At 41.4% G+C, this 16,674-nt stretch overlaps 1 protein-coding gene across 2 annotated transcripts in view; it reads left to right on the top strand.

The window, feature by feature from the left end:
• The window catches only part of EIF2B3 (eukaryotic translation initiation factor 2B subunit gamma), a 117,725-nt gene that overhangs the window by 51,048 nt on the left and 50,003 nt on the right, over positions 1-16,674 (top strand). For both annotated transcript variants that reach the window (XM_004001908.6, XM_012124123.5), the window contains exon 5: positions 1,116-1,227. In XM_004001908.6, coding sequence (XP_004001957.1) covers positions 1,116-1,227 — 112 coding nt within the window. The remainder of the gene's footprint in view (positions 1-1,115; positions 1,228-16,674) is intronic.

Below are 16,674 nucleotides of genomic sequence, written 5' to 3'. Positions count from 1 at the left end.
GCTTTTGTAAACTATAAACAGATACTGTACGGATGTTACTGGCAGATTTTATTAAGTGTTCAACATTGTACTAGATGTTGTGGCAGATCTAAAGGAATCATAAATCTGCCTTTTTAGAATTTGTAATCTTGTTGGGGGAAAGAAATATGACACAGAAGACAGCAATAATATGGCCGCCTATAAGATCACTGTCTGCCAGAGAACTCTCCTCATCTAGTAAATATGTGCCTTATTTTCTTTCATTGCTCCCCTCCACAGCATAGAATCTAGTGTCTAATACACATATAGTTACTGTTGGCTAAATGTGGATGTCCTTAAATACTATTCCCATTTACGCAGTGAGCAGACCTAGGTTATTATTTACAGAGAAGCAGTTGTACTTTCCTTCTGTTCCATGCAGTGAACTTGAGATTCATCCACTTAATTTGGCTAAGCAGTATCTTGATTGCCCCTCTTTTTCTTTAACTTTTCTTTTTTTGTATTTACTTATTATTTTTAACAAATAAAAATTATATGTTTAAGATAAGCAGCATAAAGTTTTGATATATGTAACCATTATAAAATGACCACCACAAACTAATTAAAATATCCATCATCTCGTTAACTGTTCAATTTTTTATATAATTTCACATTTACAGGTTATAGGGGTAGTACAGAGATTGCATATATCCTTTACCCAGATTCCCCCCTCTTTCCCTCTTATGTATTCAATATATCTGATATATACACAATATATTATATAATCATTATTTTTCTGAATTATTTATGAGAATAAATTGCAGATATGATTCCCTTTGCCTTTAACACGTCAGTGTGTGTCTTTCCCCCATACTCCCAGCCCAAAAAGGACAATCTCCTAAGATAGGAAATTACATTGGCATAACACTTTAGTCTGCAGACTTTATTCAAGTTCACTAGCTAACCTAATTATATCCTCTAGAGCAATACAAAAAAATTCTGACTGCCCATGTTTTAAACACTGTGATGAGTACGTGTTAAATAATACTCCTGTATTTGGTTCCAAAAGCATTGTGAGCAGGTGCCCTGTCCCCTGACTTAGTCACACAGGCATGGCCAATGGCTTTGTCTGATTTTCCTTTTTGTGTGTGATTCAGTGGAGCAGCGTGACTTCGTTGGAGTGGACAGCACAGGCAAGAGGCTGCTCTTCATGGCTAATGAAGCAGACTTGGATGAGGAGCTGATCATTAAGGGATCCATCCTACAGAAGTAAGCCCTGGGGTTTTTCTTTTTGGCAGTTCTCCTTGTCTTAAAACAAAATAAAACCACCCAGTGGATGGGAAAAACGAAATGAAAACTAGTTTAATCTCTGTGAAACTGACAAAAGTATGTGAATGTTTTCCCATGAGGTAGGATAGAGGCTTTTCTTTACTACACAAGCTTAGCTTTTCCCTATGTCTTTTCTGGCCGTGGTAGAATCAGATCCTGCTTCAGAGCAGAGCAAGTGGCTGTGGAGAGAACAGGAAACAGAACTATCTTTTGACAGTGTTATAGAGCTTCCTGTTTTTTGTTTAACCATGGTAAACACACAACGTAAAATTAATCACTTTAACCATCTTTAAGGGTACAGTTCAGTAGCATTATGTGTATTGATATTGTTGTGAAGCAGATTTCTGAAACTTTTTCATCTTGCAAACATGAAACTCACAACTCTCCTTTATCTCCTCTCCCCAGCCCCCGGTAACCACCATTTGACTTTCTGTTTTTCTGAATTTGACTACTATAAGTACCATTTATAAGTGAAATCATATACTATTTGTGTTTGTCACTGACTTCTTTCACTTCATTAGTATAATGTCCTCTAGGTTTATTCACATTGTAGCATGTGTCAGAATTTTTTTTCCTTTTCAAGGCTTCTTAAATTCCATTGTGTATATACACCACATTTTCTCTATCTGTTAATCAATCAGTGGATATTTGGGTTGCTTCCACCTCTTGGCTTTTGTGAATAATGCTGCAGTGAACATGGATGTACAAATATCCCTTTGAGATCCTGCTTTGAATTCTTCTGGATATATACCAGAGGTGAGATTGCTGGATTATTTGATAGTTCCCTATTTTTTATTTTTTGAGGAGTGTCCATACTGTTTTCCATTTTACAATCCCACCAACCATGCACAAAGGTTCTAATTGCTCTATATTCTCATTAGCATGCGTTGTTTTCTGTTTTGTTTTGTTTTTGATAGTAGTCATCCCAATGGCTACACATAGGCAACATAGTCGCATTTTCTTTAATCAGCATTTTATTGACTACTTCAGAAGCCACTATCCTCAGTGGGCATCACTGCCTGATGCCGCTACATAGCAATGCTTAATAAATGTTTGGAACCTGGATGAAGTGAATGTGAGGGAAAATTGGGAAAGAAAAGTGTCTTACTGGTTGGTATGTTTTTTCCGCTGGTTAGTTTGTTTTTTCCTGTTTGTTTGTTTTGCTCTCCAGCACAGTAGAGGTAGAAGACGTATTTTAGTGTATATATTTTAATGAAAATGAAGTTAAACTCTAGTTTCAATTGGCCCAGTTACCCTAGAGCTTTGGTTGTCTCATCTGTAAAAATGAGTTTAATAATAATAGGGCTGCTATGGGAAATTTGTTGTTGTTCAGTCATTCAGTCATGTCCAACTCTTTGCGACCCCATGAACTGCAGCACACCGGGTTTCCCTGTCCTTCACCATCTCCTGGAGTTTGCTCAAACTCACGTCCATTGAATCAGTGGTGCCATCCAACCATCTCGTCCTCTGTCATCCCCTTCTCCTGCCTTCAGTCTTTCCCAGCATCAGGGTCTTTTCCAACGAGTCAGCTCTTCGCATCAGATGGCCAGAGTATTGGAGCTTCAGATTCAGCATCAGTCCTTCCAATAAATGTATGCAAAACAGTTAGCATAATGCCTGTTCCATAGTAGGTGACCAAAACATAGTAAACATCACCTATAAACAGCTCTTGAGGAAAACACTTGTGAATTAAAGTGGCTACTTCAGGTTTTATCACAGAACTTCCTACTACTAGTTTCTAATCAAGTGTGAGAAATAATTTAAAAACCGGCAGAGGGACTTCCCTGGTGGTACAGTAGATAAGAATCCACCTGCCAATGCAGGGGACACAGGTTCGGTCCCTGGTCCTAGAAGATTCAACATGCCATGGAGGAACTAAGCCCATGCGCCATGATTGCTGAGCCCGAGTGCTGCAATTACTGAAGCCTGTGTGTCTAGAGCCTGGGTGCCACAAGAGAAGCCATTGTAGTGAGAAGCCTCGGCACTGCAACAAAGAGTAGCCCCTGCTCGTCGCAACAAAGGCCCAGCACAACCATTAAATAAATAAATAAACTTAAAAAATTTAAAAACTGGCAGTTTCAACAGTAGCAAACACAGTAGGATAATTAAACACAATAAAGCTCAAAAATTGGTGACCAAGGAAAGAAGCAAGATTCCAATGAGGAACAGAAAGGAAGAGCAGTAGGCTCTCAGCTCCGCCCTATCAGCATTCCCCAGAATCCATACTGATGTCTTAATGAAATCCTGCAAATTCTCACTAATAGCTCCAGATCTGAAAAGAAGCAAACTGAGTACCTATCTGTACATTTATCTTCTGACTGAGAAGCAGTAGAAACAGTACTGAGGAGTAAATGATGCACCAGGGAAAATGAACAATTTTCCCTGAGGTTGACTGTAACAGAAACAAAAGATCTGGCCTTAAACAATGAACAGGTGAAATAGGGTGAGGCTAGAGACTTCCATAGAAATGGGGTAACTCCTTAAGTATATGGAATGAAACAAGAATGTTTAACAGAATCTTGGGATAGAGAAATAATCGAACAAAGACTCTACGGTACCTTGGTGAGTTCCTTATACCCTTTCCATCTCTCCCACGCACATCATTCCCTGAAGCTGTAGAAAAGTACACAGAATACAAAATAACCAAGACTCACATGATAGCAACTCTCAGATATGAAAGGATAAAAGATAAGAATTCATCTATGGGACTTCCTGGTGGTCCAGTGGCTAAGATTCTGCATTCCCAGTGCAGGGGGCCCAGATTCAGTCCCTGGCCAGGAAACTAGATCCCATGTGCCACAATTAAGACCTCACATACTCTAACTAAAAGATCCCACATGCTACAAATAAAACCCAGTGCAGCCAAATAAATAAATATAAACATTTAAAAAAAAGAATTCACCTATAATATATCACACTAAATAAAACAAGCATGGGCTTACCTGGTGGCTCAGTGGTAAAGAATCTGCCTACCAGTGGAGAAAACATGGGTTCCATCCCTGATCCAGGAAGATCCCACATGCTGTGGAGCAACTAAGTCACGCACCCCACAGCTGAGCCTGTTCTCTAGAGCCTGAGAGCTGCAAATGCTGAGCCCACTAGCCACAACTACTGAAGCCTGTGCACTCTAGAGCCCATGCTCTGCAACAAGAGAAGTGACCACAACGAGAAACTCATGCACTGCAACTAGAGAAAAGCCTGTGCAGCAAGGAAGACCCAGCATAGCTAAAAATAAATAAAACTATTTTTTTAAAACATGAATAAGACCAAAAGACTCAATCTATCCAACTGTGCAAACGCATAGCAAAAATTAGAGCAAGAAAAATATACTGCAAAAACCTGTCCTGAGAAAAACAACTCAGTGAATATCTGTATACAGGTCAGGAAGCAACAGTTAGAATTGGACATGGAACAACAGACTGGCTCCAAACAGGAAAAGGAGTACATCAAGCCTATATATTGTCACCCTGCTTATTTAACTTCTATGCAGAGTACATCATGAGAAACACTGGGTTGGAGGAAGCACAAGCTGGACTCAGGATTGCCAGGAGAAATATCAATAACCTCAGATATGCAGATGACACCACCCTTATGACATAAAGTGAAGAAGAACTGAAGAGCCTCTTGATGAAAGTGAAAGAGGAGAGTGAAAAAGTTGGCTTAAAGCTCAACATTCAGAAAATGAAAATCATGGCATCTGGTCCCATCACTTCATGGGAAATAGATGGGGAAACAGTGGCTGACTTTATTTTTCTGGGCTCCAATATCACTGCAGATGGTGATTGCAGCCATGAAATTAAAAGACACTTGCTCCTTGGAAGGAAAGTTATGACCAACCTAGACAGCATATTCAAAAGCAGAGACATTCCTTTACCAACAAAGGTCCGTCTAGTCAAGGCTATGGTTTTTCCAGTAGTCATGTATGGATGTGAGAGTTGGACTGTAAAGAAAGCTGAGCATAGAAGAATTGATGCTTTTGAAGTGTGGTGTTGGAAAAGACTCTTGCGAGTCCCTTGGACTGCGAGGAGATCCAACCAGTCCATCCTAAGGGAGATCAGTCCTGAGTGTTCATTGGAGGGACTGATGTTGAAACTGAAACGCCAATACTTTGGCCACCTGATGTGAAGAGGTGACTCATTTGAAAAGACCCTGATGCTGGGAAAGATTGAGGGCAGGAGGAGACAGGGACGACAGAGGATGAGATGGTTGGATGGCATCACTGACACAATGGACATGGGTTTGGGTAGACTCCAGGAGCCGGTGATGGACAGGGAGGCCTGGTGTACTGCAGTTCATGGGGTCGCAAAGAGTCAGACACAACTGAGCAACTGAACTGAACTGGACTGAATACAAAGAATTTCCTTACAAATATATAATTCTAAATAAATTTATATTTTTTTAAAAGGCAAAAATATATATATATAATTCTGCAACTTCAGAACAACTCAATGGACTGTGAATTTAATAAATAAGAGTTCAGTGATGAGATGGTGTTATGAAAACAAAATGAGATAAAAGAAAATAGTACAGAAACAAAAATAAATTGAGTACCAAATAACTACAGAATTAATTAATTTTAAAATTGCAAAGAACAGAAGTGATACAACTGAAAATCAAATTTTATATATAAAGAAAAGATATAAGATATCCAGTACTTTAGTGGAGAAGGCGATGGCACCCCACTCTAGTACTCTTGCCTGGAAAATCCAATGGACAGAGGAGCCTGGTAGGCTGCGGTCCATGGGGTCGTGAAGAGTCGGACACGACTGAGTGACTTCCCTTTCACTTTTCGCTTTCATGCATTGGAGAAGGAAATGGCAGGAATGGGGGAGCCTGGTGGGCTGCCGTCTATGGGGTCACACAGAGTCGGACACGACTGAAGTGACTTAGTGGCAGCAGCAGTACCTTAGATGAAAAATGAAAATAATTGAAATTAGAATCTAATAGAAATAAGGCAGAAAGATAATTCAATATAATTAATATCTCATGTGGTCAAAAGATGCATTCAGAGATACAAAGGATTCTTGGTAAAATAATTTAAGTGTTTTGGGGAGGGGCACGCCATGCAGAATCTTAGTTCCCTGACTGGGAATTGAATCCCTGCCTCCTGCATTGGAAACATAAGAATCTTAACCACTTGGACTACCAGGGAAATCCAGCACTTGATTTTAAATCTTTTACTCCCCCAGTGAATCATTTAGGATTTTATTATCCAGAATTTTGAAGGATCCCAAAAGGAGCATCAGTTCAGTTCAGTCGCTCAGTCTTGTCTGATTCTTTGCGACCGCATGGACTGCAGTACGCCAGGCCTCCCTGTCCATCACCAACTCCTGGAGTTTACTCAAACCCATGTCCATTGTGTCAGTGATGCCATCCAACCATCTCATCCTCTGTTGTCCCCTTCTCCTCCCGCCTTCAAACTTCCCCAGCATCGGGGTCTTTTCAAATAAGTCAGTTCTTCGCATCAGGTGGCCAAAGTATTATTGGAGTTTCAGCTTCAACATCAGTCCCTCCAATGAATATTGAGGACTGATTTCCTTTAGGATGGACTGGTTGGATCTCCTTGCAGTCCAAGGGACTCTCAAGAGTCTTCTCCAACACCACAGTTCAAAAGCATCAATTCTTCAGCACTCAGCTTTCTTTATAGTCCAGCTCTCACATCCATACGTGACTACTGGAAAAACCATAGCTTTGACTAGACGGACCATTGTTGGCAAAGGAGTGTCTCTGCTTTTTAATATGCTATCTAGGTTGATCATAACTTTACTTCTGAGGAGTAGGCGTCTTTTAATTTCATGACCGCAGTCACCATTTGCAGTGATTTTAGAGCCCAAGAAAATAAAGTCAGCCACTGTTTCTGCTGTTTCCCCATCTATTTGGCATGAAGTAATGGGACCGGATGCTATGATCTTCATTTTCTGAATGTTGAGCTTTAAGCCAACTTTTTCACTCTCCTCTTTCACTTTCATCAAGAGGCTCTTTAGTTCTTCTCTTTCTGCCATAAAGGTGGTGTCATCTGCATATCTGAGCATAAAGCATACTTATTTCCTCAGACAACTTCTGTACATGTTAGAGAGACATTACAAACACTGTAGTAGAGAAAAATAGACACCCATTTCAATCCAACATTTACTTGTTGGATTGAATTAGAAAAAACTACATACATGTATCAGGCTGTTGGACTTTTAAAAAATCATAGTTCTCACAAAGACAGAAAATTTGTTTGTAACCAAATCTGGGTAGATGGTTGATTTGGAAGGTACTCAGCAGACTCATTTAATTTCACATTATGAATCCGTCCATGGACTCATTTAATGTCATGTTGCCTTTTAATGTTGTTGCTGGAGTTTGGGGCTGCCAGCAATCTCTAAGTTCTCAAGAGAGGTGTTCATAAATTCAAATCATTTTTTTCTTCCTCGTTAACTCTGGAAAGAAGACCTATAAGACCTTTTAGAACTAACATCCAAAAAAGATGTCCTTTTCATTATAGGGGACTGGAAAGAAAGTAGGAAGTCAAGAAACACTTGGAGTAACAGGCAAATTTGGCCTTGGAGTACGGAATGAAGCAGGGCAAAGACTAATAGAGTTTTGCCAAGAAAATGCACTGGTCATAGCAAACACCCTCTTCCAACAACACAAGAGAAGACTCTACACATGGACATCACCAGATGGTCAACACTGAAATCAGACTGATTATATTCTTTGCAGCCAGAGGTGGAGAAGCTCTATACAGTCAGCAAAAACAAGATCAGGAGCTGACTGTGGCTCAGCTCATGAACTCCTTATTGCCTAATTCAGACTGAAATTGAAGAAAGTAGGGAAAACCACTAGACCATTCAGGTATGACCTAAATCAAATCCCTTATGATTATACAGTGGAAGTGGGCAATAGATTTAAGGGACTAGATCTGATAGATAGAGTGCCTGATGAACTATGAATGGAGGTTCGTGACATTGTACAGGAGACAGGGATCAAGACCATCCCCATGGGAAAGAAATGCAAAAAAGCAAAATGGCTGTCTAAGGAGGCCTTACAAATAGCTGTGAAAAGAAGAGAAGCGAAAAGCAAAGGAGAAAAGGAAAGATATAAGCATCTGAATGCAGAGTTCCAAAGAATAGCAAGAAAAGATAAGAAAGCCTTCCTCAGTGATCAATGCAAAGAAATAGAGGAAAACAACAGAATGGGAAAGACTAGAGATCTCTTCAAGAAAATTAGAGATAGCAAGGGAACATTTCATGCAAATATGGGCTCGATAAAGGACAGAAATGGTCTGGACCTAACAGAAGCAGAAGATATTAAGAAGAGGTGGCAGGAATACACAGAAGAACTGTACAAAAAAGATCTTCACGACCCAGATAATCACGATGGTGTGATCACTCACCTAGAGCCAGACATCCTGGAATGTGAAGTCAAGTGGGCCTTAGAAAGCATCACTATGAACAAAGCTAGTGGAGGTGATGGAATTCCAGTTGAGCTATTTCAGATCCTAAAAGATGATGCTGTGAAAGTGCTGCACTCAATATGCCAGCAAATTGGGAAAACTCAGCAGTGGCCGCAGGTCTGGAAAAGGTCAGTTTTCATTCCAATCCCAAAGAAAGGCAATGCCAAAGAATGCTCAAACTACCGCACAATTGTACTCATCTCACACGCTAGTAAAGTAATGCTCAACGTTCTCCAAGCCAGGCTTCAGCAATACGTGAACCGTGAACTTCCAGATGTTCAAGCTGGTTTTAGAAAAGGCAGAGGAACCAGAGATCAAATTGCCAACATCCGCTGGATCATGGAAAAAGCAAGAGAGTTCCAGAAAAACATCTATTTCTGCTTTATTGACTATGCCAAAGCCTTTGACTGTATGGATCACAATAAACTGTGGAAAATTCTGAAAGAGATGGGAATACCAGACTAGCTGACCTGCCTCTTGAGAAACCTATATGCAGATCAGGAAGCAACAGTTAGAACTGGACATGGAATAGCAGACTGGTTCCAAATAGGAAAAGGAGTATGTCAAGGCTGTATGTTGTCACCCTGCTTATTTAACTTCTATGCAGAGTACATCATGAGAAACGCTGGGCTGGAAGAAGCACAAGCTGGAATCAAGATTGCCAGGAGAAATATCAATAACCTCAGATATGCAAATGACACCACCCTTATGACATAAAGTGAAGAAGAACTGAAGAGCCTCTTGATGAAAGTGAAAGTGGAGAGTGAAAAAGTTGGCTTAAAGCTCAACATTCAGAAAACGAAGATCATGGCATCTGGTCCCATCACTTCATGGGAAATAGATGGGGAAACAGTGGAAACAGTGTCAGATTTTATTTTTGGGCTCCAAAATCACTGCAGATGGTGACTGCAGCCATGAAATGAAAAGATGCTTACTCCTTGGAAGAAAGTTATGACCAACCTAGATAGCATATTAAAAAGCAGAGACATTATTTTGCCAACAAAGGTCCGTCTAGTCAAGGCTATGGTTTTTCCAGTGGTCATGTTTGGATGTGAGAGTTAGATTGTAAAGAAAGCTGAGTGCCGAAGAATTGATGCTTTTGAACTGTGGTGTTGGAGAAGACTCTTTTCTTGAGAGTCCCTTGGACTGCAAGGAGATCCAACCAGTCCATTCTGAAGGAGATCAACCCTGGGATTTCTTTGGAAGGAATGATGCTAAGGCTGAAACTCCAGTACTTTGGCCACCTCATGTGAAGAGTTGACTCACTGGAAAAGACTCTGATGCTGGGAGGGATTGGGGGCAGGAGGAGAAGGGGATGACAGAGGATGAGATGGCTGGATGGCATCACTGACTCGATGGACGTGAGTTTGAGTGAACTCCGGGAGATGGTGATGGACAGGGAAGCCTGGTGTGTTGCGATTCATGGGGTCGCAAAGAGTCAGACACGACTGAGCAACTGAACTGAACTGAACGCTGGAAAAGATATTGAGTTTTTGTTATTTCTGGTATCAGAAGCCTAAATGATCAACTGCCATTTCATATCAGAGGAACATTTCTTTTATTCTTGTGGTTGCAGTCAGAGTGCTATCAACGTACAGCTCTTTCCTAAGTACAAAGTTAAGCCTGAGTAATGCTAGTGTTCTCTCCTTTCTTAAGTGGTCATGGCCGTCAGAGAGCCTACTTTTCCTATAACATCAGGAAAGCATCATGGTTGTGTTGGTGGTAATGGTGATGATGACAATGAAGATGATAAGACAGCAGCCCTAGTTTTTCAAATTTTGTGCCTGGCATTGTGTTAAAGGCTTTTTTTTTTTACACAATGGCTCTATGAAGTAGATTCTATTTATGCCACTTTACAGATGAGGAAATGAACAAGGATTAGTTAGAAATAAGAAATTCCAATAAATATTTGTTGAATGAATAAGTGGGAAATCACCTATATGATTGAAAGTCTATAATCTACGGCTTGGCACTCTGATGAATGTTGAGGTATAGAACAAGGATTGGCAAACTTTTTCTACAAGAGGCAAATAGTAAATATCTTAGACTTTGCAGACCATCTCGTCTCTGTTGCATTTATTCAGCTCTGCTGTTATAGCACAAAAGCATCCTTAGATATGTACCAGATGAGCATGGCTGTGTTCCAATAAAACTTTATCTACGAAAACAGGAAGCAGGATCATCCAGCTCGCAGGCTGTAGTTTACCAGCCCCATTGGAGTGGTTTTTTTTTTTCCTCTCCCTTTCTAAAAAGAGTATCTATGATGGGCCCATTTTAACATAGCTTGTTTCTGACAGCAGTCAGGATATGGCAGACTGGATGTGGAATTTTTTCTTTTGAGAAAAGAAGTAAGAGGGTTCTTACAGATTATTTTTTCCTAAACAATTTATCAAAATAAAATTTTAGGAAACAGAGGAGGATTTCTTTATATTTTAGAAGAGCCGAGGACATAAGATGCAATTAAAGGATATCTCTGATTGTATTGAAAATATGATCTTATTTATAGATATTTTAGAATAATGCTATCACAGCTAGAAGGTCATTTGGTCCATATATTTCAGATAATGATACTGGAAGCCAAGGGAAGAAGAAGTTGTTCCATATCATTTATCTAGTTAGAGACAGGCCTTTTCTATTTAGTTCATGCTTTATACTTTTCAGGAATACTATATTCAACTGGCAAATGATTATTGACTTTTCTCCTCTTGTTAAACCACTGTTTTGGTATTTAAGGAGGCAGGAGACTGACTCAAAGAGTTCACATTAGCCTTGGTAGAAGGGAAGATTTTACATATAAAAGCCTAACAAACAGTAGCAAACAATATCAGATTCTGAACAATGAAGGCTAACAGTGTTCTAAACATTCAAGGGAGGCATCAAACTCTAGGGGCTGAGGTGATGAAGAAAGCATAATAGATCAGTTTCAGCTTGAAAAATGGATTTGGGTCTGATACAGAAAGGGACATGTGAAGCTGAATCCTGTGTGGGGAGAATGTTCTGAGCAAAGGTGTGAGAGACAGGGTATGCAAGACTTGTTTAGAAACAGTTTGGCCCAAATGGAAGCTCTCTGTTGGGGAGCACTAGGAATTGAGACTGGGAAATTAAGTTGGTACAAAAATAGAGGGGCTTGAATATTGGGGAATTATTAAAAACATTTTGAGCAGAGAGAGAATGCTTTCAGTTCTGGACTCTGGAAAGGTAATCTGACAGCAGTGTGCAGGATAGGTTTAAGGTATAAGACCTGAAAAGAAAACAGTGTTGCATTCCTAAATTCACAAGACTCCAAAGAACAAAGGGACTGTGTCCTCTGGAATGCAGAAGGGACTACTTGTGGTCATCTATTATTATGTGAAACAAGGGATCTGACTCATTTATGCATCCACCAAGCACTGATGTTTATGCTACATTAGATTGGCAGGTTTATTCATAAAATTCTTAGAAGCCAGGGTCTTATGTTTCTGTAATCACAGCTAGAAGCTGGAGATTGTCTCCTGCTTTCTCTTTAACCTCCTTGGGAACTAGTTTGTTGTTCTCTATGGTGAATTGTTAGTAAATATCTTAGTCTCAGAGGTCCCTGCCACAGAGAGCAAGGGTTAAGCATGATTGGAGCAAATAAGATGAACATAGCCAAGAGGTAAGGTGAAAATGAAGAGCATATGGAGGTATATTTTTCCTTCATACCTGTTGATCTCAGGGCCTTGAGTAAATGCTGGGGCAGATTTTCAAGCACTTTTTGAATACCAGAAGACAGTGCTTCCTATCTTTCTTTTCAAACTAAATTTCCAAAGGGGGGAGTTACAGAGCCAGAAGCCTCTTGTTTTCAAGTTTTCTTACTTTTATATGTACTGGTTGTAGGAGAAAAGGACAGTGAGGATGAAATGTACATCCCATTTGTTTTCCCACTGTCCAGTAGAGGATGAAGTATTTACTTGACTGCAAATAATTTTCTCTTCTGTTGGGCCTTGGGCATATTTGGTCCTAGAAAATGAGACAGTGTAAGACACTTGAAGTAGGAGTTCTACTCAGCCTATGGTCAGGTACAGAGAGATTCTCCCTCTGTCATCAAGTAGTACTGATAACTTTATTCCAGTGGGCCCAAATTCATCATGCCTCAGTGGATTTGGAGAAGGCACAGCATCCATCAAGCACCTTTTCCATCTATCAAGTTGATGTATTACTGATTTGGAGAGGCAGTATAGGTAGTGGAAAAGAATGTTGAATGTCACTGATAGAAAGAGTATGGTACTAGAAATTCAAGTGCAGAGAATTTGGAATTTAATCTTGAGAGAGAAAAGCTGTATGACCTTGAGCAAATCACTTTGCTTCTCTAAGCCTCAATTTCCCCAGCTGAGATTGGCTTAGTGGCTCTTTAATGGCCCTTCCCCAGCTCTTAAATTCCTGTTTTATTTCTGAAAGACATGTGTTTTTAATAATTTGTAAGTAAACGTGTTTGTGCCAAATATTTAATAAGAAAATCATGTGGCTTTTCTCCAATGCTAGTTGTTTTCTTTTGAATACTAGTCGAGGTTTTTTACTGGAAGGATAATGAAAATATTAAAACAAGCTTCTAAATGATGTCTTTTAAAAATGGAATAAAATATTCACACATTCATCTTGGGGAAAGACAGGAACTTAAGTCAAAACCTCAAGGATCATGGCCACATCTCTATTTCTGGGACTATAGATGATGAGAAATGGGTTCACATTCTTGATTATTTTGCTGATGGTGTGGAAAGTCTTGAAATGCTTGCTGTTTATCTACATTAGGAGCCCCATTGCTACTAACCAGCTGAAACCCCTAAAGTACTCCTCTAAACTTTCTAGTGGGTAAAAGCTATGCTGCCAATTTCTGATCTTTTCAGGGCTTCTGCAGTACAAATCAGGTAGCTACTCAGCTTTCTTTATGGCTGGTTTAGGATTCAGCTTTCTTAGGTATGCTAAGTCTGTTACCACTGTCCTTCTTTACAGCTTCCAAAATTTTGTTACTTTCCTCTCCTGGTCTTTGTCCTTGGGTTTGTAGAGAAAGAGCAAATTAGCCAAGATAGCAGTGGTCAGGTGCTCTCACCCCATGTTTTGTAAATAATGACTTTGCGTGGTTACTTACACCTGAGATCCTTTGTAGCACTGCGTGCACCTGTCAAGCCCTTGAGGCTGTGTCTGCTGGGTCAGCTACAAGAGAATATAGCATGTCTGCTGCTGCGCCAGACCAGAGAGAATAAACATGTCTGCAGTTCCTACAGCTCCTCGAAGTTTCCTCTAGCTTCCTCGCTGGTGCCTTGCCTACCCTGGGTTCAGTGAACAGTGAGACAGTTGGCGTAGCCGGCAGGATACACAGCAGGTAGAGGAGCCTGAGGCTCCAGTGGATGGAGGAACCCAGTGGCCATGGTCCTGTCAGCATGGGCCCCAGTGGAAGATTGGGAGGCAGTGGACAGATCACCGTATCACATTGAGAAGGTGTTGCAGGTGATAAGTTCCCGTTTGCCAGACAAGGTGACACGGACTACCACTGGCACCATGGGTGGATTTCCTGACTGCCCTGAAGGCTGTGCAGAGATGCTTGGAAGAACTAGAGCAGCATATATTGGAATTAGAGCAAGAACTTCGTGGCCTTACAGAACCCAGTGTTTTTGACAGTGAGACAGAATTGTATCTTTTTCAGACCACAGGTCCAGGCCCCCACTTGTTAGTAAGGCTTGTCATGCAGCAGAAGGATGGGGCCAAGAAGGTGAAGCCCCGGGAGGCCTTGGGCACCAAGGAGGCCAAAGAGAAGAGGAACGGCACCAACTCTGCAGCCAGGGTGAAGTCCAGAAACGTGATCAAGGAGCAACCCCACTGTAGAGAAAGAAGAAAGGAAAAAGAGAAAGTGAAACCACAGTGGCAAGTTTAGAGCTGGATCAGGTCCTGCTGAACCCACCTCCGTGGAGCACCAAGGAAACCGCTGAGCCTGCAGACAGCTTCACAGGATGGCAAGTGAAGCTCAGAAAATACAATGAGGACCTGGACTTCAAGGTGGTGGGTGATGACTAGGAAACCATCATGCTTGGAATCGGCTGGACATCCACCCTGTCAGCTTCTATACTGGTCTGGCAGGTGGAGGAGCCTTCAGAAGATGACAACCATTTTATAGGCAGCATGCAAGTTGCCATTTTGAACAATATCCTGTCCACCCTTTTGGTTCCTTAATTGCCACCTCAATAGTGGCAGGCTTGGGAGAAGTAGTGGAATGGTGGCAGGCGAAGGGGATTAAAAGTGTGAAGACCCTGAAGGGGGGTGGCCAATTGGTAAAGGCCCCATCCAGGTTCACAGATGCAAATGTGGGCTGATTTGCTGGCAGCAGGAATTGACAGAAATAAAATTGATAAACAGCCCAGTGCTCTGCTCCTAGAGCTATGGAGGCAACTGAGATCAGAACAGCAGTTTACCAAGTTTGGGAAACACCGACAGCAAGAGATACAGGTGGTTCAGCTAGAAGATTACATGGCATCCATTCAGATGCTCTTTTCCACTTTGAAATACTGTAAAGGCTGTGTGCTTACCTTTGGAAATTGGATGGCTCCCTGTGCAGAGGTATACTATAAAGGCTGTGTTCTATGATTGCTGCTAACCTCTGATGCTCTTACAGATTTGGAACAGTGTGCACCAGAGGTTATAAAGCATACAGAATCACATGGATAGGCTGTGAAAACTGCAAAAATCTGCTCTTTGAAGGGGTGGGCCTGGTGCCTGTACAGGGTTTTGTGGGTCCTTAATAAAAACCCCGCAATTTCAGGATGCTGCAATTTCACCAGGACAGACAGTGGACTAGACTTGGCCATGGAAAATAAAGGCAGTCCACATGTGGTGGGTGGCTCTTCTAACCCCATGAGGACAAGGACTGCAACATGAGTTCCAGGTGATACCTGGAGTTGGGTCTTGCCTGGCAAATCCCATGGACGGAGGAGCCTGGTAGGCTGCAGTCCATGGGGTCGCTAGGAGTCAGACACGACTGAGCGACTTCACTTTCAATTTTCACTTTAATGCATTGGAGAAGGAAATGGCAACCCACTCCAGTGTTCTTGCCTGGAGAATCCCAGGGACGGGGGAGCCTGCTGGGCTGCCGTCTCTGGGGTCGCACAGAGTAGGACACGACTGAATCGACTTAGCAGCAGCAGCAGCAGCAGGGATGTAACTATTTGCTGTTGTAGCATCTACTGCTGTTGCAGAATGTGGGTTCAAAAGTCAGTGTTACTAAGCCAAGGAAATATCGCAGAAGATGGACTGCGCCTGGATTGTGACGTGAGAGACCCTGAAGGGGTAGAATACAGAGAAAGAGCAAATTAGTCAATTTGGTGGTGGTCAGGCCCTCTCGCCCCCATGTCCTCTTGCTCTTACCCAACATTTTGTGAATAATGACTTTGCATGGTTCTGTAACAGCTGAGATCATTTGTAGCACTGCACATGTGCATCATGACCTATATAAGCACCACCTGAAAAGCCCTTGTGGCTGTGCCTGCTGGGTCCATCATGAGAGAATATAGCATGTCTTGCTATTGTGCCGTCCTGGAGATAATAAACATATCTGCAGTTCCTATGCCTCCTCGAGTTCTCTTCTAGCTTCCCCACTCATGCTTTGTCTACCGTGAGTTCAGTGAACAGCAAGACAGGGGTTATGCCTTCAAAAACAAAAATTACCAAAAAACTGTTTACTGTGACTTCCCTGGCAGTCCAGTGGTTAAGACTTCATGCTTCAGTAGCAGGGGCCACAGGTTTGATTCCAGGTCAGGAACTGAGATCTTGCAAGCTTCAAGACTCCCCCGCTCCCCCCGCAGAAAAAAAGCTTACACAAAGCGATGGATAACTGATAAGAGAATTGAGCATAGGAGAGTCCTGGGATTATCAGTATGCTATAGTCTGATCCCCAAGGATCATATTATACATCTTTAAAACATATATATTTGTTTGGCTGC

The sequence above is a fragment of the Ovis aries genome, chromosome 1 (genome assembly GCF_016772045.2).
Source record: "Ovis aries strain OAR_USU_Benz2616 breed Rambouillet chromosome 1, ARS-UI_Ramb_v3.0, whole genome shotgun sequence".
NCBI classification, from domain to species: Eukaryota; Metazoa; Chordata; class Mammalia; order Artiodactyla; family Bovidae; genus Ovis; species Ovis aries.
The sequence above is the reverse complement of the archived record's forward strand: the minus strand, read 5'-3'. Positions and strand labels throughout refer to the sequence as shown.